The 26,402-nt window shown below is 32.0% G+C and overlaps 1 protein-coding gene across 15 annotated transcripts in view; it reads left to right on the top strand.

Moving 5' to 3' along the window:
• The window catches only part of CYRIB (CYFIP related Rac1 interactor B), a 203,044-nt gene that overhangs the window by 149,970 nt on the left and 26,672 nt on the right, over nucleotides 1-26,402 (top strand). For 5 of the 15 annotated variants that reach the window (XM_074202272.1, XM_074202271.1, XM_074202274.1 and 2 more), the window contains 3 exons: nucleotides 1,052-1,200; nucleotides 11,115-11,197; nucleotides 17,614-17,735. In XM_074202272.1, coding sequence (XP_074058373.1) covers nucleotides 11,125-11,197; nucleotides 17,614-17,735 — 195 coding nt within the window. In that variant the 5' untranslated portion in view covers nucleotides 1,052-1,200; nucleotides 11,115-11,124. Of the gene's footprint in view, nucleotides 1-1,051; nucleotides 1,201-2,583; nucleotides 2,642-10,144; nucleotides 10,230-11,114; nucleotides 11,198-17,613; nucleotides 17,736-26,402 lie in introns of those variants that run through there. The other 10 variants (XM_074202269.1, XM_074202268.1, XM_074202270.1 and 7 more) reach the window with 7 other exon arrangements.

The following is a 26,402-nucleotide window of genomic DNA, read 5'->3' as shown; positions in this document are numbered from 1 at the left end:
ATGTATGAGATAGGTAAAATTACTGCAGAAATGCTTCTGAGCAAAAAATGATGCTAAACTAAATTTCTTTAAAGAAAATGACATTTTCATGTTTATAAGAATTAAACTGTATGGTCACAGAAGAAAATGCATAAATGGTTGAGATTCTAATTAATTTTTTGTTGTTTTTAAAATCTGGAAGTACTTTTGCAGTACTTCCTTGTAGGCTTCTTAAGAGTAAGGACTGTATCATTTTTGTCTTTGTATTTTCCCAGCACTTAGCAGAGTGTCTGACTCTTAATAGTAGTTCCTTTATAATTTCCTTTTGATGGATTGCACAGATCCTTAACTCTTCACTTGTCTACCTTACATTTACTCCAGATGATAAAAATATCCTTTGTGCCAAACCTTATACTCTCCACTCAGTATTAGTGTGACTTGATTGTTCAGTTTGATTTAGTGATTGCTAGTTTTGCTTTTAGGAGATCCTAAGCTGTTTCTACTTATCTTAAAAAGGATCTAAAATTACTGAAACAAAAATGCTTTTCATTCACTTAAGAAAAATAAGTATGTGCACTTTGATATTTGAGGAAGAAAAGTGAGGATGCCTTGAAATCAAACAATCAACAATTAAGTTACCACTAAAAAATTAATCAGGAATTGCATGAACATTTCTTAAAAACGTATGTTTTACTACCCTGAACCAAAGGAACTTACTTTCTGACCTATCTCATGTTCTAGCCTAAAAGTTCCCTAGATTAAAGTTGTGTACAGTAAAATAGAACCTACTTTTGTTTACGCCTGAAATTTCAGAAAGGTGGGCTTTATTTAAAATAAGGAATTTTAGTTGTGCTGTTATGGTGTTTGCACTAGTTGGTAATACTTCAATAATTTAGCCTTCATAAAGGTCATGAAATCAAATCTACATTATAGCTTGAGTAGCAGTAAATTTCATTTCAGTCTCATCTAGTAAATATTGAAAGGACTGAGTAGGGTCTGTAATAAAAGTTTTGTTAAATTTTTGTTTTAGTATATTAATACAAAACACATGAAAATAATTTCCTCCTTTTAGCTGCTAAGACCTGAGTTCGGGGTTGTTTCCCCTTCAAGATCTGATGACTTCAGCATCCAACACAGTCCTGAGAGTCCAGATTCCTGTTCTCTTTTAGGTGTTAGTGATTTTATCAAGAAACAAAGAATATTGAACTCTGGAATATGCAGGTAAAATGCTTTTCCATTCACATTTTATCCATGCTACTTCATTTTTGGATAGTAATAATAGGCTGGCACATGGTGCATAACACTTGCAAAGTTCATTTTTCTGAAAATTGTTACTCTTGCTTAAACTTGACTAGTCATAGGGAGAGACTGTTAGTCCCTTTTGATTTTGTATAGAAAGGAGTTACTAAAGTGTCCTATACTGACATTGTTATTGTAAGATAGCAATAAAGATGGTAGCCAGCCAATTTGTGACATTTTAATGCTTTGCACAGTATTAGAAGTAGCTAAGAACATAAGCCCTATGCTTAAGCTTTGTTTTTATTTGTTTTCTTTAATATGTTTTTTAAAAGGAAAAAAGTCTTCTGTTTTTAGACTACTGATAATCATTGTGGATCCATAGTAGTATACATAATTAAATACCACAATATAAAGCTGGTACAGTTTTTTTTAATATACTGACATACATTCTCAAAAGAGAGGTTAATGGAGAAATTTTTTACTTATAGGCCACCAGAGTTAGAGTTTGACATTAACAGTTTAAGGCCCATATTGGAATGTTCTGTCTACAGTAAACATTGATAATATACAGAAACATTGATAATATATTTTGGACAGTTTATACTGTTTATGGTTTTTATATTACATGCACACAACTTATTTGTGTCTTCCTAAACATTAGTTTAATAACTTTAACCTGATTTTAAAATATTCATTTATTTTCTATATTTTTTACATTATGATCCTCTGTTATTTATTATGGATTCAAAAATAGAAGATTTATCTAGGAATCTTGAACCTTTTGAATTAAGATTTCCTCCAATATTTGACTAATATAAAAATATTTTGCTGTATTAAATCATAGCATTTAGAACTGAAAGAGATTTTATATAAAATCTAGCTCATTTTTTTTTCTTGATACATTTTATTTTTATTAGATTTTGTTTCTGAAGCAGTACCAACCTCAGAGTCAAAAAGATTAGTGTTCAGGGATCTGCCATTGACTCAATTGCCTGATATTTTTGTCCTTGGGCAAGTTGTTTAATCTGGTAACCTAAAAACTCTTTAAGGCCATTAGTTACAGAATAATAGTAATCTCTCTTAGTAGAAGACTGATCATCAGACCCTCCCTAAATCTGAATGAAATTACAGGTAAAACAAAACTTTTTTTTGCTCACTCTTAACTACTGTTAACAACTATGAATAACCAGAGGGGAGAAAATGCTTTAACGTTAATTTTCTTCATATAGTCAGATATATACTATAAAGATGATTTTTATCTTAAATATTATTAATAGTAATAACTGAGTTTTTGTAGTACATACTTTGACCCACACAGTGTGCTAATAACTTTAAAAATATTATCTCATTTTATCCTCACAACAGCCCTGGGAGGTTGATGCTATTGTTATCTCTTAGCAATTGAGGAAACTGAGGCAAACAGGTAAGGTGACTTGCTCAAGGTCACACAGTTAACAAGTGTCTGAGACAGTTAACATGTGTCTAAGACAGGATTTGAATTCAAGTCATCCTGACAATTTAATTTCTCTTCAGATTCCTCATTTTATCATGAGGTTAGACTTAGATCTTGTCTCTGTACTAAGCGCTGATATCAAAAAATCTTTTTAAACTTTTATTTCAATTGGATAAAAATGAAATAATTAGCATTTATATAGTGGTTTAAGGTGTGCTAAGCACTTTGAAAATATTGTCTTATTTGATCCTACCAACAATCCTGGAAAATAGGTGCTTATGTTACGCATTTTAGATTTGAGAAAACCAAGGCAAACAGAGGTTAAGTGACTTGCCCAGAATCACAAAACAAGTAAATATCTGAGACCTGGATTTAATTTTCCTCTTTCTGACTCTTAAGTCTTGCATTTCTGTGATTTAGATTTAGGTTCTGGAATTTATTCCTTTATATAGAAATTAGAAATGTTGTGGTATTACTATTTGGTAAGGCAATCAGTTGCCTTTACCATCTTTTTCTTTTTCACTTTGAAAGAAGTTAGACAACTTGAAGAATATTTTTGCTTTGTTTTAACTTCTACTGGGAGTCTTGTTAACCTTTAACCTTGTTAACTACTTTATATCATTAGTTTTTCCTATAAATTTTTATTTTGTGAACACTTAGTTTGGCTAGTTGGAATTTTTTTAAAATGTTGATACTTTAATGCAAGGTTGTTTGTTTATGTTCCGTTTATAAAATACAGTATAATTTTTCTAAATTTTAATCTTTTTTGTCAAAAAAATAGCCTTTTCCTTGAAGAGTTTAGAGGCCATTTATAGAAAGGATGATTTAGTTTATATAATTAAGTTAGAATTATTTAAAAAAGTATTTTTGAAAGTATTTTTTTAGTTTTTTAAATCTAACTTGGAAATACATTTTAAAATAACATATTAAAATGCCTAATATTATAATGTATTATTGAAGCATTGAATATTGATTTTGTTACATTTATAATTTTATATTTTAAGAATTTTAGGAAAAATTTCAGATAACTTTTTCTTAAGCTATAATAAATTATAGGAACAGAAAACAGAAAGGATATAAAAAATGACCTCTTTGAATAAGTCAGTATGAAGCTCTTAGCATTGTAAATAAATTGCAGTGAGTACCTTTTCTTCATCACTCTTCAAATTTGATGTTGATTTTGACCTTGAATCTAAATAGTCAATGACTTGAATCTGCATAGATAAAATGATTTTGATAAGACTTTTAACATCTGTAACTAATCATTTCCTTTTGATTAAGCTATAGTCAATTTAATTTCTATAATACCTTTTGGTGCTGGCTATATTTAGACACATTCACTTCTCTTGGAGGAAGCATTTATGATATATAAGTATTTTATTTCATGAATAGAAGCCTGAGAGAGGCCTTTAGTCTCTTTAATTTCTTAAACTGAAGTATATATTTGTAGTTCTCCTAGTGGTCCCATTCTGTTTCCTGGCATAAAACCTCATTTTTTTTAGATGAAATATTATCCTGGTGATACTGTATTATACATTTTTGAGTGCCTTAGTCTTTTTTTTTTGGCAAGGCAATGTAGTTAAATGACTTGCTCAAGTTCACACAGCTAGGTAATAAATGTTTGAGGCTTGATTTGAACTCAGATCCTCCTGACTCCAGGGCTGGTGCTCTATCCACCACCTAGCTGCCCCCAATGTCATAGGTTTTAAAAGAATCTGACTTGGAGCATGATTCAGTCAGGTTATTTCCAATGGTGACCTACTCCAGAAATGACATAGGGGATTTAATTCAGGAAATAGATGATCAGAAAGGGGAAGAGGGAGATAACTTAGTCATTTAGAGGGAGAGAAGGAGGGAAGAAGGGAGAGAGAAGGAGAGAGATGGAGACAGAGGAGAAAAAACAGTTTGTGTTCCATTTATACTCCTGAAATTTAAAAAGGCTTAAAAAGCCTTCAGTACTTGGATACATTGTATTATAGATTTAGAACTGAGGGACCTTCAGAGATCATGATGTGATGTGATGGAATGTTTGTCCTTCATCCTCGAAGAAGACCATGACATCAGGGGAAGTGATGTCATGACAAACACATGAATTGAATTTTAGTGAGAGTGCTATGCTAAATCACCAGCCTCACTTTCTCCTCCAGTGCCATCTGGGTTGGCTATATATGAATCAGGGCATCTGGAGATGGCCCTGGATGCAAGGCAATCAGGTTTAAGTGACTTGTCCAAGGTAAAAGATGGTAAATAGCAGAGTTAGGATGCAAACTCATGTTCTTAGACTTCAAACCCTGCCTGCACTCTTTAAATCGTAATACCATACTGCCTCTCAAATTATTTTTTTTTAGTAGAGTTAGATTCATTATACAGATGCGGCACTTAGTTACCCAAAAAAAACCTGATTAGTTCAGAATGACAAGAAGATACATAGCGCACAGTCAGCAGGTAAACATTGAATTAAAAGACACAATGTCCTTTTTTAGGGAGTTGGTTAGATTCTTTTATCCTTTATCAGATTTAGAACTACAGTTCTACATCAGATAGGAGAGCTGGCACTTTTTTTTTTCACAAAAGTGATGTCTCCTGAAGGTTTTTATCAGATGTGACTAGGGACCTGGCATTCCCTCTCTGCTTCTATAATCACTTTATTCAGGACAAATCAAATTACTCAGGCTTTGCCTCATCTTTTCATTTGCTTCAGCCTGCACATTCCCTTCTTTCTTTGCTGGACTCTCATGGAGGGGAGTGGATATTGACAAATACATTGGGGCTAAGAACAAGGGCCTCTGAAAATAATTTAATACAGTACAGTTAGGCAGATCTCTAAGAGAACTTGGATGAGATTTGTCTGAGAAGTCGTGATGGGTTGAGGGAATTGATCACAATTTTGAAATACCTTGGGGGTAGTATAGCTACAAAGAATGAGATAATCCCTTTTCAAGGATTGTGGATTGTAATGAGGAAATAGAGGTTGGAGATAACTAGACCATGTATGATAAGTATCTGCAAAATTTATATAAATATGTAAAAAAATACAAATAAATGCAAGATGATTAAGCACAAGGTAGTGGGGGGGGGGGGGAGAAGGGCACCAGGAATTGGTTAGGTGGAGGAGAGATTAGGTGAGACTTTACAGTACCTTTGAAGATCACAGATACTTTATGTATTTTACAATGAATGCTCTTTGAACTCCTGTTTTCCGGGGGTTTTTACATTTCTATAGGGCAGTTTGTAAACTGGTCATTTCTAAGTGCACTTGAAAGTAAAGTTATATTTTGTTAGGAACTTTGTTTTGTTTTTGTTTTTGGAAGGCAATGGAGTTACGTGACTTACCCAAGGTCACATAGCTAGGTAATTATTAAGTGTTTGAGACTGGGTTTGAACTCTGGTCCTACTGACTCCAGGACTGGTGCTCTATCCATTGTGCCACCTAGCTGCCCCCAGGACTATGTTTTAACAGTTGAAAAAGAATTGATTAGAGTTTTTATCATTGCAACTCTACCTCCCAAAGCTTTGTAATTATTGTGTTGTATGTCACTGACCATAAGCTCTGCAGAATTAAAAATGGCCACTATAAAAAAAATTTATAACAGTCTATATTATAGCCTATATAATGATTATAATTTATTCTTTAACTTAGGGGTCAGTTAGCAAAGGGCTAGCTGACTGTTTTTGTAGCCCAAGGGACAAAAATGGATCTTACAAATAAATATTTTATTATATTTTAAAATATAGAGATCATTAGTACATGGGCTGAACAGAAACAGGAATTTGTCTTTTAGTTCATAGTGTATCAGATCAGCTAACTAAAAAATTTCATTGATTAAAAGAATTTGTAAAATCAAGATACACATTGTTTTTGAGGAGAGATGGGTATATTTTGACTAGTATCTTATTGCTGATTGTACTATTACTGTCAAAAATGACAGTCATTTTGGTGTGTGGTATTTTATTTATGTCATGCTTATCAAGTTTTAGATGTGATTTATTTGTTTAAAGTAATGATTTGTTTTAGTTTCTAGCAGAGTAACTTCTGTATGAAAAATTATACACTATAACTTCCTTAAGGATGTGAGTTTATTTATCTTTATAGTATCTTGCAGTTAGTTGTTTATGTTTTTATTTGGTTGATTTGAATATTGGCAGTAATATGATTTAAAAAAGAATATTTTTTCTTTGTTTATTGTTTCATTAGAATTATCCCTTGTTTTCTCTGCTTTAGTCAAGAATGGAACTTAATGTTTTAATTTGATATTTGTAGTTTCAATAATCTTGTGAGGATCAGTGACGAAAGTGTTATTCTCATTTTCCAAATGAGAAAACTAAGCCTCAAGGAGATTGTCTTGCTTATGATTTAGAGGATTATCAGAACCCAAAACTTAAACCTAAAGTGATTTGTTTTTGAATTTCTTAAATCCAGTGCTATTTCCATTTTTACCCAGTACTGTTTCCATTTCTTGGTACCTTTGGTGTTCATCCTACCATAATTATATACAAGGAATCCTCAGTTCATTCACAATTTTTTATATTATAAATTAAAATGATTGCCCTTACCATCTGTTCCTTAATTTGGGAGACCATCAACCTGATGTTATAGAAGTCATTTTGGAAAAAGAAAACAAAACAAACTTATAATATTTAGAGAAATTAAGTTTAAAAATAGATAAAGGGAAAAGTTAGTGAAAAGTAGAAATAGTTTAAAATTAAAAATATTAAAAATACTCTTCCCCCATCTGGGACCTGACTTATTTTGTTACTCTGAAAGTCTTGCCAAATAGAAATTCATTAGGGTTTTGACACCTCCTCTTTCAGAAATAGAAATAGAATGAGTCGAGTCATTTATCCATTTATGAGAATTCAGAATATTTCTAGATTGCTTTCTTTCAATTTCTGTTGATGTTTTCTGTCCTGTCTCATATCCTCTGTCTCCCCCCCCCCCCTTTTCTGGACCTGTATTTTCCATCATCCTCTATCCCTTCTTGCCTTTTTCTTCCCCACTCCACTCCATTTCTACCCATGGGAATTATTTTCTTTTTTTCAAGACACCCAAAGTGACATGACCCTGATGAAACTTTCAATTATCCTTACTCTTATATCTCCTTTCCCCCATGAAGGAAGTAATTTGTTCTTCAGTTTTCTTTTAGTACTTTCATTTGAACCTTAGCATCTGCTTTGTGTTATTTGTGCATAGAACTCATTCTCCCATTAGGTTTTAAGCTCTTTAAGAGCAGGAACAGTGTCTTATTTCATTTTTGAATTCCTAGCACCTACACTCACACTTATACACACTCTCTCTCTCTCTATATGTGTGTGTGTGTGTGTGTGTGTGTGTGTGTGTGTACAAATATATATATATATATATATATATATATATATATATATATATAATATAGATAGATAGATAGTGCTGAATGCTTGCTAAATTGAATGCCTAAGATGATAGGAGGTTTAATTAGGGAAGAAGCAAGATGGGCAATTTTAGAGTGTGGAATACTTCATAGAAGTACTAAAGGCTGATTGGGGTACCATAGAAGCCAGAGGGCTGAGGACATGGAAAGGACATGAGTTCATGGAAAGAGAGAGAAATACTGGGGTGGAAGAGTGGGATGAAAAGATAGATGAGAAGATTATTTTATATATATATATATTTTTTTTTTCTGACTTTTTTCAAAATTTTGCCTTTAATTGTGTTCATATATAGGAAAAGGATATTTAAACTCTATTCCTCCTTCTCAGTGTCTTCTGTTTTGAACCTAATCATCTCATATACTTAAGATGCAGAAAACAGACTATTAATTCAACTCTGTAAGCAAATAAGTCATTTGTGAACTAGCCTATAAGAAACATATCTAAAACACTAATTCTAAAGTAATTCACAGTGGAACAACCTGTAAAATAGCCTGTTTGTAAGTTGAGTACTTCTTGGATCCTTAGTGCCTAGCATATTGTAAGGGCTGAATAAATGCCTGTTGATTTCTTGAAGGAAATTGGGGGCAATTTATATTTGGCTTCTACAATCTTCAGGTTCTTACTTTGCTTATCACTATGAGATAAAGTAAAGGTTATACTAGTTAAAAGGAAAGATAGCTTTTTTTTGGGGGGGTCTAAATTTCTGAATTATAGATTGTTCATTAAAAATCTCATTGGTATTAGAATTCTTTTTAATGGTATTAGCCTTGGCAAAAACTGAAGTTTTTTTCTGGATAATTTAATATCTCTTAAGTAAGAAGACATTTTTGGTAAGAAATTGTCTTTTATAAATCCTTACATTGACTAGAACTAATATAGAATTATAGAATTTCAAACTTTGAAAAAAAGTTTATTTGTGGGGTAGTGTTTTCCCCTTAAAATTGAGACATTATGTTATATTGCTGTTTGATATTCATTCTCAAAATGATGTCTAAATTATGTAATGAGTTGATACTCAGGCAATATTATTTGTATTCTTCATATACTGAGGATAGTTCACTACTTTTTTCAAAAAAGAAAAAATTCTAAGACTTCTTATTGATTTGTGTTTTTTCCTTTAATTTAGATTTTGCTGCATATATCTGACTTGATTAAGCTTTGATGTAAAACAAATAATTTTAATAACTAACACATAATTTAAATAATTGCTATTTCCCTTCCCTAAAAACTATAGTTATTAGAATTCCCTTGTCATGACTTTAGAATGTCTTTAAAATTGTGTAGACTGAAAAAAATTATGTAGACTGGGGTGCAGAAAGCAGATTTCATCAGTATAAAGTTTATTATATGACAAGGTGTTTTTGTACTTACAAATTATATTACGATGTAATAGTGACATTAAGTTTGAATTATTATTTTAGAAAGGTTGCTAATTGGCTACTTGTAAACTGCTCTTATAATTTTTTTCCTTTAGTATTCTACACAGGTTTTGTTTCATAAGAATTTAGTCAGATTTTAATTATACTTGTTTGTGTGTTTGTGTGTGTGTGTGTGTGTGTGTGTGTGTATTTGGGGGGGTGGATGGGTGTGATGGAAGGGCAGGACAGGGATAGGTTACCTAGTAAATTTGGTCTGTAGTTAGTAACTTGAACTCATCCCCTTGCTGACCACAGGGGAAATATAAAGAAGCAAGAAAACCATCATTATAATAGTAACAAAATTTCAGTTTTCCCCTTTCATATTACTGGCTTCAATATTTTACTAGAAGGTCTATTGAAAGTATGTTATGTAGTGACAGATGTTGGTAGTAAAAATAAATATTGCAAGTATATGGAACATCTAATTTCATGCTTTGATTTTTTTTAATTTGTTATAATTTTTTGGAACTGTGCACAAATGGGAGGGGCAGGAGCCAAATGTTCCCAACTTTTCAGTTACAAGAACTCATAAATCTGCACCTGCTGAAGCTGTGGAAAAGCCAGCCCTCGATGAATCCCAGGCCTCTGCTTTAATTTTTTTTTTTTTTTTTTACTGGAACTAAATGATGTTGCCATTTTTATTTTTAGGTTTGCTGGCATGGGTAATCTCATTAAGGTGCTAACCAGGGACATAGACCACAATGCAGCACATTTTTTCTTGGATTTTGAAAGTAAGTCTCTTCAGCCTTTCACAGTTGGTGCATAATGGTAAATGGTGAAACATTGTTTATTTCTACCACCACAGTGAAGGCAAGCCAAGTTTGTTGGTAAAACATGGAAAAAAGAGGTTGCATGGTTTTTCCTCTAGTAATTGCTGAACATTGCCATATAATTTTTTTGATTTTTTTTCATTTGCTGATATCATTTGAGTCTTTGTATCCAGTGCTGTCCTCTCATTGGTCCATGAAGCAAGTAGCCTTATGATGAATATTCTCATTGTGTACTTTGGTGACTGTGCTGAGCAATTTGATGGTAACTATGGATGCATAATCAAATGTAGCTTAGTTTTATTCTATCACTAGATGGTGATTTAATCAAATGATTAAAAAAATCAAAAATTTGATTTTGTAATACTGTGGTTCAGAATTTTTAGAGTATTGTACTTACATTGGCATTTAATTTTATAGAAAATTTAAATTTAAAAAGTATACTTTTGCAACAACTTTTAACATTCAATTTTAAAATAGTTTACTCAAGTATAATATAAAAATGTAGATGAAATTTTTTTGATCAAATAATAGAATACAAATACTCAACATTAACACTATTGGAATACTGAAAGAATTGTTCACTTTACTCAAACCTCTTAGGAAAACTGAGAAGAAATATAGTGATAGTCAGCTGTTTTATACAGGAAAACCACATTTCACCTCTAGGTCCAAAACTCAATACCTTGAGAATAAGGGTTATTCTCTACCTGGTCACAGAGTGGCTATCATGAAGGATGAGTTCATACTTGAAGAGCTTCCCTTTCCACTCCACTATTTTTCTCTTATATTTCAGATGTACCTTTTTATAAAGGGATATTCTCTCTTTTCTTATTCTTGTCTTGACAGGTACCTTAACATGGGGAATCTTCTTAAAGTTTTGACATGCGCAGACCTTGAGCAGGGGCCAAATTTTTTCCTTGATTTTGAAAGTGAGAAGATGATTTTATATATCTATTTCTCTTTGCCTGCAGTAGACTGCGTTTGTCTTGCACTAAATGAATGTCTTTACTTTGCCATCTTTATAACTGCTTTGCATGACTGAGCTATGAATTGTTGGATAAAGTTTCTGTTGCCTTCTTGAAACAGCCCATAATATTTTATTTATCAAATTGACATAATTTTTTTTTGCTTTATTGCAGTGTAGCTATATCTATAAGAAGGATATACTCTCTTATCTCAAAGATCTATCAAAACAAACATTTGAATGAAATAATTTTGGTTGAAATGCCTCTAGAAAAGCATCTCCAGATTTATTGGGAAAAACAGTATCTGGGGATAGTTTGTTGTATTTCAAGATAACTTCACCAATATTGAATTATTTTTTGTCTTAGTACTTTATATCATATTTATAAATTTGTTCATGAAGGCCATTCACAGCTCAGTAATTTGGGCATAATATTAAAAGGTAAGTGTGAACCTAATTTAGTTGGCAGAGAATTGCCTATTTTCTAAAACTTAAAATTTTTTTAATGCATTTCAGTCATGTATTCTTTTCCCCTCTTCCCCAATTGATACTAAATGAAAATTAAAAAAAAAACAACCTGGTTCACAGACCTTTAAGTAATTTGCCTTTTGTTTGTTTTATGTTGCATGACCTATTGTAATATGGTCTAAGAATGGCAGGTAAGTGTAATTGATTGCTGTGCATGTGAAACTGCTTTGCTCTCTGGCTGTCAGTATTGCTTTAGCTTGTTTCTATCAAATTTTCAAAAAAAATGATATCAAATAGTTGTTTTAGTTTGGTTGCCATTTTAGCTGAACTTCAAAGAAATTGTTAGGAAAGGGTGAAGATACTTATTTTAAATTCATTTTATTTTCTACAATTGTGTAAAAGTTCATCTCTTTAGAATAAATTGAAGAAAGCAAAAATTTAAAACATTTCTGGTTGGTGATAGTAATCAACTACCAGAGAAATTAATTGCCTTTTTTAAAAAAAATGAATTACTTCTTTACCTCTAAACATATAGTTTGCAGTGCTGTACAATATATAGTTATATTTTGTGATAAGGTTTGCCTTTTTCCTGTTCAATCAGGATCAGTGAAGAGTGATATGATGATTTATAGTTAATCTACATTTTTAAGATGAATTTTGTGGTCTCTTTGGCCAAATATTATGTTTCATTAGTGACAAAATTATAGTTTAAGAAATTTGTGCTTCTGTACTGATTTATAGCACTTTCTTTTAAGAAAATCATTTGTCAACTTTTTGCAAAATATATGAAGATTAATAGCAATTTCCTTTACCCTTCTCAACAATTGAATACCGCTGTTCTAAGTGCATGTTGAGCATGTATTTTAATGGCATCAGCTTGGGGAATGATGAGCAGATTGCTGACATTAAAGATTACTTTTTTAGATGAGGCTTTTACATTTCAGCTGTATTTTAGTCCATATATGTCTGTTTCAAACTTTGTCTTGTATTTATATCCACTACTCTGTCTCCTGGCTTCTTTCTTTTCCTTAATTTCAGATGCCTTGCCATTTGCAGAATCTTGGCCTTAATATGGTCATGATCTTATTCAAGACTTGGCACTTGTTCTTTGTATAAACCTAATTTTGTACTATTATGGCCCAGTGAAGAAGAATGAATTTAATAGAGTATTTAGAAATTTATTTCGTTTTAGTTTACCTGCCCTTTGGGAAAGAAAAATTAGTTATTTCAAATTTTCTTCATAAAATTCAATTAGATGATTTAGTGATTACAAAAAAGGTCCTTAATAATGGCAGTGAAGAATTAATTTATAAATTTTCCACTAGTTAATACATTAATTTGAAAATGACACATAATTGCCTATGTGATCAAATTTGTACTTTTTTAGTTTGACTTAATTTCTAGACAGAATATCAGTTGGGAAAATTTCTTTTAATGTAATTTGGCCTTTGTTTACACTCATTTTCAGTTTAGTAGTATATTTTATAGTTTTTAGTGTAAGAACAGTTTCCAGTTGATGTCATTTTGGGAGATACAAGTTCATAAAATTGCTTAGTCATCTTAAGGAAATAGTTTTTAGATAGTAGAGGTACTTTACTATATCATATTTGTACCATAATCAGAATAATTTTGTTTCTTTTTTTCTTGTTAGCTTTCTATCCCTTCTCAATTTAAAAATTGGGAGAGGATATTAAAGAACAGTTGAACATGTATTTTGGAAAATAAGAAATTTCTTGTATAATAGAATTGCACACTTTTGCCTAGCAGCAACTTTTAGGTCATTTATACATGCAAACATCATTCTATAACATATATATTTTATGTCATTTAGAATTTTTCTAATCTTGTATGCCAGTGTAGCAGAACTGGCTTTGTATATGTCACATAATTAGATTTAGGTGAGACTTAATATATTAAATAAGTTTATATTTAATTTTGAAAATTCATTAATTTAGAATTTTTGAATGTTAAATTATCTTATGTATAGGAACGATATTTATTTTTAAAGGATTGCTAGTATTTATCCATTTGAAGTTTTTAAAAATAATTCTCTGATCACTTTTACTAATAATTTAAGTTCAGATTTTCATAGATCAGATTTACTTTAAGTTTGATCAATTTTCTGTGTATAGCTATTCCATGTATTTGGTAGTAATTATAGGAAGAGAGGAGAGAATTGAGTGATTGGAAACCTACTCAGAATCAGGAATATTTGATTCTATGCTTCTTCTGATCCTGAAGAAGTCACTTAACCTCTGCTATCCCAAAGAATCCTAGTTTATTAATATCTGGCTATTCTAATGAAACCATAGGTCTAATTTAGTCACAAAAACAAAATAAAAACCAAAAGCATTAAAAAGAAAGAATGTTTTCAAGGTGTTTCTAAATTATAATATTCTCTATTGGGTACCTGTAGATAACTCAGATCATTTCTCTCAGCCTATCTTTAAGGAAAATGAAATCAGGAAACAAATGATTTTGAGATGATCATTTTAATTGAAATGAAAATTTAACCGAACTATGACTTTAAGCTTAGCCACACTTTTTGTCCTAATTATTATTGAACTTTTAACAGTATAAATTTTACTGTCCCTTCTATTCTTTCTGTTGAAATCTCCCGAATTCCCTTTTCCATTCTCCATCTTTTTATTCATATCTTTTTTCCCATTTGACTGCCTTTAAGTATTTTATTGTAAATTTTTCATTAAAAAATCTTTGTATTTTGTATCTTCTAGTACTTTTCAGCTGTTCTTTTAAAATATCTTTTAGCTTGTTAGAATCCCTGTTTTAAAAAAACCCCAGAATATATACTTGTATATGTGTCAAATTGGAACCACATGATATTGCAGTCTTATTTTAATTCATACTAGAAGCACTTTTTTTTGGGGGAGAGAGTGAAGAATCCATAAATTTAATGTATACTATAGTAATTTCCCAAATTGAAACTCCCTTTTTTTCTTTGCAATTCTTACCCTTGTGTCCTTTTGTATTGTGGGACCATTTTTTAAAAAAATTTGCCTTCATATTTAATGATCTTTTCTATTTTTGGAAGCAATAGTCTTAAAAATATTAAAACATTTTATTTAGTTGTTGAGAAGAAAATTGGGCAATTAAAACATAACCCTTATTGTCTCTTGAATGTCTTTTAGAATGAAGTTTAGTGAGCAATCAGTGTGTGCCTACTGGCTGTAGTAAATGCACCACTATCTTGCTATCAAATGAATGCTCTTTTGTTAGGTGGACAAATAGTACAGTTTTCTTCAAATTCTGTTAAGCAGTGATTTGCCAAGCAAAACAAAAGTGACAAGTCTTGATTGCATTACATAAAAATGCCAATATTATTTGAAATGCAATAGTGTGCCTCATTTTTATACTATCTAGTATTTAGCATTTCATTCCTCTTGCATGAATTGCTATCAGTAAATTAGTGCTTACCTGTCTGCTATTTTTCCTGTTTTTGTCTTCATTTCTACAGCAGTCTTCAGCAGCTTTCAAAATTATAAATGTGACTTTCCTGTGATAGTCTAAAATTGTTTAGTGTGGATGCTAGGTTTTTTTTCAGAGGGAACCATAATCTTTCCCTTTATTTTTAAAAATTTTTTGGTGTTTGCTAAAGTTCAAATTTAAACAGTAATACTCACTTGTGAGATCTACTTAAGGCTACTTGATAATGTTCTGTTTGTATGTTAGTCTTAATGTCTAAATGTCATATTTTCTTGTGAGTAGCTAGTCCTACACAGATAAACTTGCATGATTTATTGTAAATGTTTTATACTTTCAGAAATGCCTTATATACAGTATGCAGATATTTTAAATATCTTGTCATAAATTCCTATTTAATGGATTCAACCTGTACTGAATTTCTTAATGATTTTTATAACTCACTTTATGCAAAAAAAATTACTAGCCAGTATTTTTGCCTGTGAAAATAGTTTTCAACTGCACATAGAGTAAGTATGACATTTCAAAAGTTAAGCTTGCTTAAAAGTCTTTTGATTTAATATTATTTTGGGGGGGAGGGAGGAATCCAAGTTAAAGAGCAACTTTACTTCTGAATGAGATTAAAAGTCCATTTAGACAAATAGCCAGTATAAATGCTTGCATTAAGATAATTGTTATTTGGACATAAAACAATCTAGAAATTCCGAAACAAAATGGGGGGGGGGTGGATTTCATTTAGTAAACATTTGATTCTGTGAATAGGATGACTGTCAGAGAGAGTATTTTAATCAATGAATATTTGAATGCATACTTAATCCATGAAATATTTAAGGCATTTAAAAATGGCTGTTGAATGAATTGATTCAGCTTTACTATGTTGTTCAATTTTAGTAAACTTTAATTATATTTCACATTAAAAATTGATACTATAATTGTCAAAAATTGAGAATTAAAAATGTAGTGTATTTTTAACTAATTAAATATTTTGTGATAATAAATGAATTAGTATTCTGAGTTAAAGAGAATCATGACAGTTTTTTCAGATACTGTTTTTTTTTTTTTGCTTCTTTTCCTTTTCTGTCTTACCTCTTTCTTCTCTATTCTTTCTTCTTTTGTGACAATTTCCAAGGGTGGTAATAGGAGAAAGAAGCTTTTTTAAAGCTAAATTCCCACCCCCCCCAGTTTTATTGGAATAAAAAAATGAAAAAAAAGATTCATCTTTAAACTGATGGGAAACACATCCTAAAGTCGAAAATTGTCCTTAATTTAACATTAGGTGTGTATTTTCCCCTGATAAGTTGAAACTTTGGAAGTGATAAAATGAGGTATTCTGCAAGCACAATCTCTCTTTAAATTCTTAAAGAAACTATAATGTTTTTATTTGTAATGGGATTGCTTTCAGCATGTGTTTGCTGAATTGGATTGAGATAAGAAATAAACAGCACAAATAGCACCTGCTGTTATAGAACATACCCTTTTAAAATTATCTTGAGCATCAGAGTCAGGAAAGGACCTTCTCTGATGCATAATTTTGTTACCTTAGATCAGACACCTAACCTTGCAGGGACCCAGACCAATATTCTTCCTACTAAGATTTACATCAACACAGTCAGACATTCATCTCTCTAATCTTCCCTCTACCTCCAATTCCAGATCCACTACAGCCCTACTAAGTCTTGCCTTTTGTAGAGTGCTTTTAAGTTGGCCACTACCTAATGTAATATTTCTAGGAGATTTCAGTTAGCTAGAGTAATAACAAACTATAAAGATTCCCTTTGAACTCAACATATTATTATAGGCAACATATTATTATATGCTTGACAGCCTTTGAGGCTAGCATTGTTCTATTTGTAATTAGATAATGTTTTCTAGTTCTTCAAGCACTTTTTCAAAATTTTGGGACCACTTAAAAATTAGTAACCTGCATAGAATTTGAGGTTTTATATAGTATATGTGTTTAATTATATAGATCCAGTTTTATTTTACTTGTATTTTCCCTTGATTTTTGAAGAATAAATTATGTTATAGATATTGAATAAGAATTTATTACAGGAAAGGATTTTTTAAAAACTCTTAAAATTATGTTCCATGCAATTATGTCATATTTGAAAACTAGAGACTCTATATGACAAAAAATTACTCAATCCTTGAGAAATAGGCCTCTAGTTTGAATAGTTGAAGACTTAAATAGTTTGTCATTGTTACTATGAACAGAATAGGAAAAATAATATTTCAGTGGTTGTTCTTTTGAGTTCATTATAACAAATGATGATTTAGACAATAAACTAAGAAAATCTTTTACACATTTTTCTGAGTTGTACATTTTTGTGTGAAATAAAGTTTTCTGCAGAAAGTTAGATACTTAATGATATATTATCACACACACACACACACACACACACACACACACACACAAACACACGCATGCATTCATATTCCCCTGTAACTTTTTTGTTTTTTCCTGGTATTCAGATGCCCAGCCTACAGAGTCTGAAAAGGAAATTTATAATCAGGTGAACGTAGTATTAAAAGATGCAGAAGGCATCCTGGAGGATTTACAGTCATACAGAGGAGCTGGCCATGAGATACGAGAGGTAAAGCATGGTTAATCATGTTTTCAAAATTTTACTTTGTAATATTAACAAAATATATCAAAATTCTCATTTTACTTAACTCTTAGACTTTTTCCTTTTAAGGTATAATTTTATTTTCAGTTGTATAGTTTTTTAATTAAAGAATTGTGAGAAAATCTTGTTGAACTAGAAAAATGAAATATTCCATAATAACGATCTTTCCTATATTGCTTATAGGTTAACCAAATTCCATATTGTTATTAGGTATAATATTGAATTCTTTATTTTTTTTCTATAAGGAAGACCAATGAATGCATTGATCAGATTTCTTCCTAAACTTCTATTTTTGAAGAATTTCCTGAATTGAACTCCTATGTATTAATAAATAAAAATTCTTCCTAAGAATCCGTTACTGTTCTTATCAGATATATTTTGATTTTTCACAAGTCTTTTAAATTCTGTTAATGACTTAAGAAAAACTACAAAAAAATGTCAACTATCTTGGTTTACTTTACTATTTTTTTTTTGTAGTTTTTTTGCAAGGCAAATGGGGTTAAGTGGCTTTCCCAAGGCCACACAGCTAGGTAATTAAGTGTCTGTTCCCAATTTGAATTTAGGTACTCCTGACTCCAGGGCTGGTGCTCTATCCAGTGCGCTACCTAGCCGCCCCCAATAGTTTACTTTTATTGAAGCAAATAATTAGTTAATGTAGATTGTGTCAATGACAAAGGCAGGGTATTTTACATTATTATACTAAATAATTCATTAATGTAAATGATAAAAGAATAAATGGGATTTGAACAAATTATTCAATCTTGTTCTTCCCTGGCAGATGAATATTTAGGAAATATTGTTTGAATATTATGAACTAAAATGTTTAAAGTTGTCTCCTTCTTGGTCAGTAGTATTTTAAAAGTATGCTCAATCATTTGGTGTCATGAATACTTTTTTTAAAATTTCATTTTTTTAAAAAGATTTTATTTATTTTGAGTTTTACAAATTTCCCCCCAATCTCACTTCCCTCCTCCCCCACAGAAAGCAATTTGTTAATCTTTACATTGTTTCCATGTTGTACATTGATCCAAATTGAGCATGGTGAGAGAGAAATCACATCCCCAAAGAAGAAACATAAATTACAAGAGATAGCAAGATCATACAATAAGATAGCAGCTTTTCCCCCTAAATTAAAGGGAATAGTCCTTGAACTTTGTTCAAACTCCATGGTTCTTTATCTGGACACAGATGGCATTCTCCATTGCAGAGAGCCCCAAACTGTCCTATTACTGCACTGATAAAATGAGCATGTCCATCAAGGTTGATCATCATCCCCATGTTGCCGTCAGGGTGTACAGCGTTCCTCCGGTTCTACTCATCTCACTCAGCATCAGTTCATGCAGATCCCTCCAGGCTTCCCTGAAATCCCATCCCTCCTGGTTTCTAATAGAACAATAGCGTTCCATGACATACATATACCACAGTTTGCTAAGCCATTCCCCAATTGAAGGACATTTGCTTGATTTCCAATTCTTTGCCACCATGAACAGGGCTGCTATGAATATTTTTGTCCAAGTGATGTTTTTACCCTTTTTTTTTTTTTTTACCCATTTCTTCAGGGTATAGACCCAGTAGTAGTATTGCTGGATCAAAGGGTATGCACATTTTTGTTGCCCTTTGGGTGTAGTTCCAATTTTTTTCTCCAGAAAGGTTGGATGATTTCACAGCTCCACCAACAATGTAATAGTGTCCCAGATTTCCCACAACCCTTTCAACAATGATCATTATCCTTTTGGGTCATATTGGCCAGTCTGAGAGGTGTGAGGTGATACCTCAGAGAAGCTTTAATTTGCATTTCTGTAATAAGTAATGATTTAGAGCAGTTTTTCATATGGCTGTGTATTGCTTTGATCTCCTCATCTGTAAATTGCCTTTGCATATCCTTTTACCAATTGGGGAATGGCCTTTTTAAAAAGAAGTTTTTTTTGTTTGGTTTTGCAACTAGGTGGTGCAATGTAGTACTTGGCCTGAAGTCAAAAAGACCCATCTTAATAAGTTTAAATCTGGCCTCAAACCTTTACTAGTTGTGTGACCCTGGGCAAATCAGTTCACCTTGTGTTTACTTTAGTTCCTCTTTTGCAAAGGAGGAACTTTAAGTATCTTTTCCAAGAAAACCCCAAATGGAGTATGAAGAGTCAGTACATGACTGAAATGACTGAACTACAAGTTTTAGTGCATAAAACACTCAACTAGGAGCTAATACTTTCCAGTACTCCTGGCTTTCATAGTTTGATTAGTTTTCTTATGAAAAATTAGAGTAATGTTTCGTAATTTTTTATGGTTTTTTAGACCAGGTTTGGCTTTAACTCTACTGTCAAAAGATTATCACCCTAAAAATCACTGCTAATAATTTAGATTATTGTGAGACAGGGTTAGTTTTACTGTAATGTTGCAAATTTGTCACCAGAAATACCATGTTGTTGCTCTGCCTGGCATTACTACAACCCTGTGGTGCCTCAGTTTCATGGAAGGGATTTGTATCCAGACCATTTGTATCCATACTGTATATTTGTATCCAGAAATATTACCATGTTTCCTATACTAATAGAACACAAGGTGTAGATGGTTCTGGAAGAGGCAACTCACTTTAATCAACATTATGTGCATGTCATGACATTATTTAATTAATCTCTTGGTCTTCTTTGATTATGAAAGACAATAATCATCAGCAGCAGTTGGTACCTGAAACTTTTATGTAATATCAACTTAATGAAAAATTTTTGAATAGGTTGATATATAAAAAGCTCTTTAGGAAAGAAAGATAAAATTGGGAAGTAGAGATAAAAGATGTACATAATTTTGTCGAGACTGGTGGCTCAGTTTAGGCTGGGTATGGCAAAGGAAATTAGATATATTCCATGACCCAAGTAGATTTAGAAACTTTTTACTACTGTGGATATTTGCATATCATTTTAATATTTACATTTCCCCATTTGCATGTAAAAACAATTTTCAACATTGATTTTTTTCAAAAATTGAGTTCCAAATTATCTCCCTCTCTCCATCCCCTTTGTGTGAAAGGCAAACAACTTGATAAAGATTATGTATGTGCAGTCATACAAGACATATTTCCACGTTAGTCAATATTGTGAAAGCAAATACAGCTCTTCCCCCCCCAAAAAAAAACCCCAAGAAAAATAAAGAAAAGGTTTTTAAAATTGCTTTGATTGACTTTCAGATTCAAGTCTTTCTCTGTAGGTAGTTGGCATTTTTTGTCATAATTTTCTTGGATCATTGCATTGCTGAGAATAGCTTGAGTCATTTATAATTAATCATCATACAAGATTGTTGTTACACTGTTCTGGTTCTGCTCACTTCTTTTTCTGTCAATTCATGTTAGTTTTTCTAAATTTTTCTGAAAGCATCCTGCTCATCATTTCTTATCATCACAATCATATACCACAGCTTGTTCATTCATTCCCCATCCCCTCGATTTCCATTTTATTCATAGGTTCTATAAATTTTTGTTCATATAGATTCTCTGCCTCCTCACTCCTTTTTTTATAAATCTTTTTGAAATACAGCCTTACTAGTGTTATTACTGGGACAGAGGGTATACATAAATTTTTGTTACTCTTTGAGCGTAGTTTGAAGTTACTCTCCAGAATGATTGGATGAATTTACAACTCCATCAACAATTCTTTATTGATTTAGTTTTCTTAGATCCCTTGCAACATTTGGTAATTTTCCTTTTCTGTCCTATTTGCCAATATGATTGATATGGGATGGTACTTCAGACTTTTAAAAATTTGCATTTCTTTAAACAGTTATTTAGAGCATTTTTTCATGACTCTTGCTTTGATTTCCTCTGAAAATTGTCCATGTCTTTTAGCCATTTAGCAATTTGGAAATGACTTATATTCTTATAAATTTGACTCAGTTTTCTATATATTTAAGAAATGCCTTCTTTTTCAGAGGAACATAATATAAAAATTTTTTGTCATGTTTATTGTTTATTTTTCTCTATTCTATTTTTCCCTATTTATCCTTCTTTCTCATTCTCATTCTCTATCTCTGTCTCCTTTCATCTTGTCTCTCCTCACTGTGTTTTGTTTCAGAGTACTGCCTCCCTCAGTTTGTCTTTCCTTCTATCATATCATTCTTTTTCCTCTCCCTTCCTACTTGGTTTTGTAGAATAAGAAAAAATTTCTATACTCAACTGAGCGTGCATGAGTTTTCCCTCTTTGCGTTATTTATGATGAATGTGTGGTTTCAAGCTTTCTCCAGTACTCTTACTTCCCATCTTCCCTTTTACTCTAAAAGCTCTTTTGTATCTCTTTCATGTAAGATAATTTACCCCAGTTTACCTCTCTTTTTTTCCCGTGCATCCCTCTTTCTAATCCCTTAATTTTATTTTTTTAGATATCTGATCATATTTATCCTTTTTTCTCATTTATTTTCTTAGATCTCATCCTGTCATAGTCACTTTGTTCATTCCTTCTGTCTATGTTTATCCCTTCTGAGAAAGTTCTTGTAGTTAACAGCTAATCATCTTAAACAATTCAATATTATTGAATTCCTTGTGACATCTTTTTATTGTTTACTTTTTTATGCTTGTCTTTAGTTTTATATTTGAAAGTTCTCATTTCATTTAATATCAGTTTTTTCCCCCTTGAAGGATTATAATTAGTTTTGCCGAATAACTGATTTTTTGGTTTTAATCTCTTGCTAGTTTGTCCTTTGGAATATCATGTTTCAAACTCTTTGATCCTTTAAATGTAGAAACTACTAAACCGTATGTTGTCTTGATTGTGGTTGCCATGATATTTGAATTGTTTCTTATTGGCTACTTGCAGTGTTTTTTCCTTCAGCTTGGAGCTCTGGGATTTAGCTAAAATATTTCCTGGAGTTTTCTTTTTTTGATATCTCTTTCAGAAGGTGGTTGGTGTATCCTTTCAGTTTCTGTTTTACTTCAGGATATCAGGGCAGTTTATTTTGATAATTTCTGGAAAGATGATATTTAGGCTCTTTTTGTGATCATGACTTTAATTCTTAAGTTATCTCTCCTCTATTTTCTAGATCATTTACTTTTTTATTATAATAGTTCATATTTTATTCTATTCCTTCATTCTTTTGATTTATTTGAATGTTTCTTGATGTCTTATTGAGTCATTAACTTCCACTTAACCAGTTTTAAAATTTAAGGAATTATTGTCTTTGTTGAGCTTTTGTACATCTTTTTTTTTCCCCCATTTCTGCTTTTTTCAGGAATTCTAGAAGCAGAAGTGAGGAAAGAGATCATTTTAAATATGTTGACCAGTCTGTCCTGAAATATGGAAATGGATATGAAATGCTGTTTGTGAGATATAGCAAATAGATCTGTTTTGGGCATATCAAAGAATGCATGAAGAGGAGTAATGTGCATTCAGTCAGAAAAAGTAGAAGAAACTATATACTGTAAAAGAATTTGAATGCCAAAGTTAGTTTGTCTTTTATCCAATAGGCAATAGGAAATCATTGAAGCTTTCTGAACAAGGAAGTGATGTGATCAGATCCATGTTTTAGAAATATCATTTAGCAGCTATGTGGAAAATGAATTTCAAAGGGTACAGAGGCCAGATGTACAATTAAGAAACTATTTTTAGGGATCCAGGAAAAGGGTAATGAAGGCCTGAATTAGTGTGATGGCTACTTGAATATAAATAAGGGGAAGGAAGTGAAAAATAATATGGAACTATAACCAATTAAGACTAGTCAATTGATTAGATAAGCTTGACTGATTCAGAAGTTGTACCTTAACAGAAGTAAGTTAGAAATAGGGCTGTAGTTATATAAGGCAGAAAGATAATGAGTTCTATTTTGGATATATTGAATTTTGGCTCCAAGTATAAGAACTCCCTTGCTTTTTTCAAAGCTCAATTCAAATGCTATTTCTCACATGATACTTTTTCTAAATCCCTAGTGCCTGCATTTCCAAAATAACTTTGTGTTTGTATTGTTTATAATTCTATACAATAAACATAAATTCAGCATTTAGTAAACATCAAATGTGTGTAGGACAGCATGTTCGATTACCAGATAGATAATGTTTTGGGAGAGATTGCTTCAGCATTGAGTGTTAAAGTATGGAATGGGTAGGAATTAAATTTTTTAATGCCTTTCAGATGTAGGGACTAGCTTAAACAAAGACTCTGAAGTCTTTAGAGCATGGCATGTCTTCTTTCTGGGAAGAGTGACAAGGAAGAGTTTTTCAGTTTTCCTCACTTTTACTGTGTGTGTAAGAGGATAAAATGAAATTGACTGTAGAAATTGGGTTGTATCAGGTTGTGGAGGTACTTGAATGCCAATGCACAGTAGGCAAAATACAATTTTTTTTTAACAATCAAGACTTAAGAATGAATAGGAACTCTGTTTCCCCACTTAATCTTTATTTTAATCAATCACTCAACATTTATTAAATGCCTACTATGTTCCCAGGCATTGTACTAAGAATGAGAGATAGGAAAAGAGGCAAAAGACAATCTCTGCCCTCAAGGAGCTTGCAATCTATTGGTGGCAGCGACATTCAAACAAAAATACACACATTAAGCTATAAAGATAGGAAATAATTAACTGGGAAAACACTGGAAGGTTATAGGACAAGATGGGATTTTAGTAGGAATTTAAAGGATGCCAAGGAGTTATGTGGAGTTATAGAGGGAGAGCATTGCAAGCATAGAGGACTGACAGAAAAAATGCCCAGAGCCAAGAGGAAGAATAGCCACGAAGCTGCTATAACTGTGTTGAAGAGTACATGGCAGAGGAAGTAAAGGTTAAAAAGACTAAGAAGAAGGGAGAATAGGTGATGAAGGGCTCTGAATACCAAGTAGAACATTTTATATTTGATCCTGGAGGTAATAGGGAGTCACTGGACTTTATGGAGTAGGGGAAGAATGACATGATTGGATCTGGCTTTAGGAAAATCACTTTGGTGGCTGAATGAAAGAGATTGAATTGGAGAGACTTGGGTTAGGCAGACCCACCAGCAGTCTATTAAAAAATCTGGGAGAAAAAGGGCAGCTAGATGACCCAATCAATGCATAGAACAATCCAAGTTCTGGAGTCAGGAGGACCTGAGTTCAATCTGGCCTCAGATACTTACTAATTGCCTAGGTGTGTGACCTTGGGCAAGTCACTTAATCCTATTGCCTTCAATAAATTAGAATTTAAAAAAAAATCTAGGAGTGAGGTGATGAGGAAATGTTCTAGGATAGTGACAGTGTCAGAGGAGAGAATGGGCCAAAGCTGGAGAAATGTTGCAAAGGTGAAATCGATAGGCCTTAATCAGCAGCTTGAATATTGGGATGGGGAGGGAGGGTTATGAAAAACAGTGAGTAATCTAGGATGACTCCTGGTTTATAAACCTGAGATATTGACAGGATGGTGTGGTCCTCCATAGTGATGGGGAATGTAGGAGGAAAGGAGTGGGGAAAGACACTGACTTCTGTTTTGGACATATTGATTTAAAATGTCTCCTGATTATCCCGTTTGAGATGTCTGAGAGACAGTTGTAGAAAGAGTTTGGGGTAGGTAGGATAGATAGATTTACAGAATCATTAGCTTGGAGATGATTTCACACTAAGTGAAATAGCATAGAGGGAGAAAGCAGGAAGACGATCAAAAGTGGTAGGGATATCTAGGATTAGAGAAAAGATAATATCAAGGAGGGGAGAAGGATCAACATTGTCAAAGAGGTCGATGAGAATGATTGGTAAAAGACCATTGAATTTGGCAACTAAGAAATCATTAGTAACTTTGGAGAGAGCAGTTTCAGTGGAAAGATATGATGAGATAGATTGTTAGGTGTTGCGAAAAGATTGAAAGGAAGAAAAGTGGAGTTACCTTTTCAAAGAGCTTTACTACAAAAGGTAAAAGAGATATACAACAGTAACAGAGATGGAAGGATCAGATAAGGGTTTTTTTTTCAGAATAAAGAAAAGGTATGCATATTTATAGGCAGTAGGAAATGAAAAAGGGAAAGATTAAAAATCAGTCAAAGAGTAGGGATGATAGAGGGAGTGGGGGCAATCTGTTGCAGGAGACAGATGACATGGCATCCCTTGAACAAGTAGAGGGAGAGTTAGCCTTGGTAAGTAGTAGTCATCTCATTATGGGATCTTGAGTAAGTTATTTTACCTCTCTGGACCTTTTTAGCTCATTGATCTCTAATGTTCTTTTCAGCTCTAAATTTGTAATCTTATATTAGCAATATAAAGGATGGATTAAAGGTGGCTTAGTTAAAAAAAGGTAAGAAAATTCTTGTACTGGAGGTAAGGTAGGCATTGAAGGATGAGAAAGATATATTAGTCTTTAAATATGTTTGAAGTAGAAGAATGATTTTAGCCTTGTTGATACTTAAGTATGTTTGTAGGCAATTGGGAAGAAATCAGTGATGAGGAAGAGCTCATAGATCTGCCAGTTGATATGTATAAAACATGGGTCTACTATACCAATACCAGTCTTTTTTTTTGTTTAATATTTATTCTCATTTTGTACAAATAATGTTTTTTATACATTAATAAAATATTCTTGTTTAAGAGTAAACAAAATACCCCTTCCCCCAAAAAATATAGAATCGCTTAAGCAATAAAGTAAAGGGGAGAGAAAAAAATTAAAATTAAAAAATAATAGTAATAATTGTAGGTATGGCCAGGT

This window comes from Macrotis lagotis, chromosome X (assembly GCF_037893015.1).
Source record: "Macrotis lagotis isolate mMagLag1 chromosome X, bilby.v1.9.chrom.fasta, whole genome shotgun sequence".
Lineage (NCBI taxonomy): Eukaryota > Metazoa > Chordata > Mammalia > Peramelemorphia > Peramelidae > Macrotis > Macrotis lagotis.
Note: the sequence above shows the minus strand (reverse complement) of the source record. Positions and strands in the feature narration are given on the sequence as shown.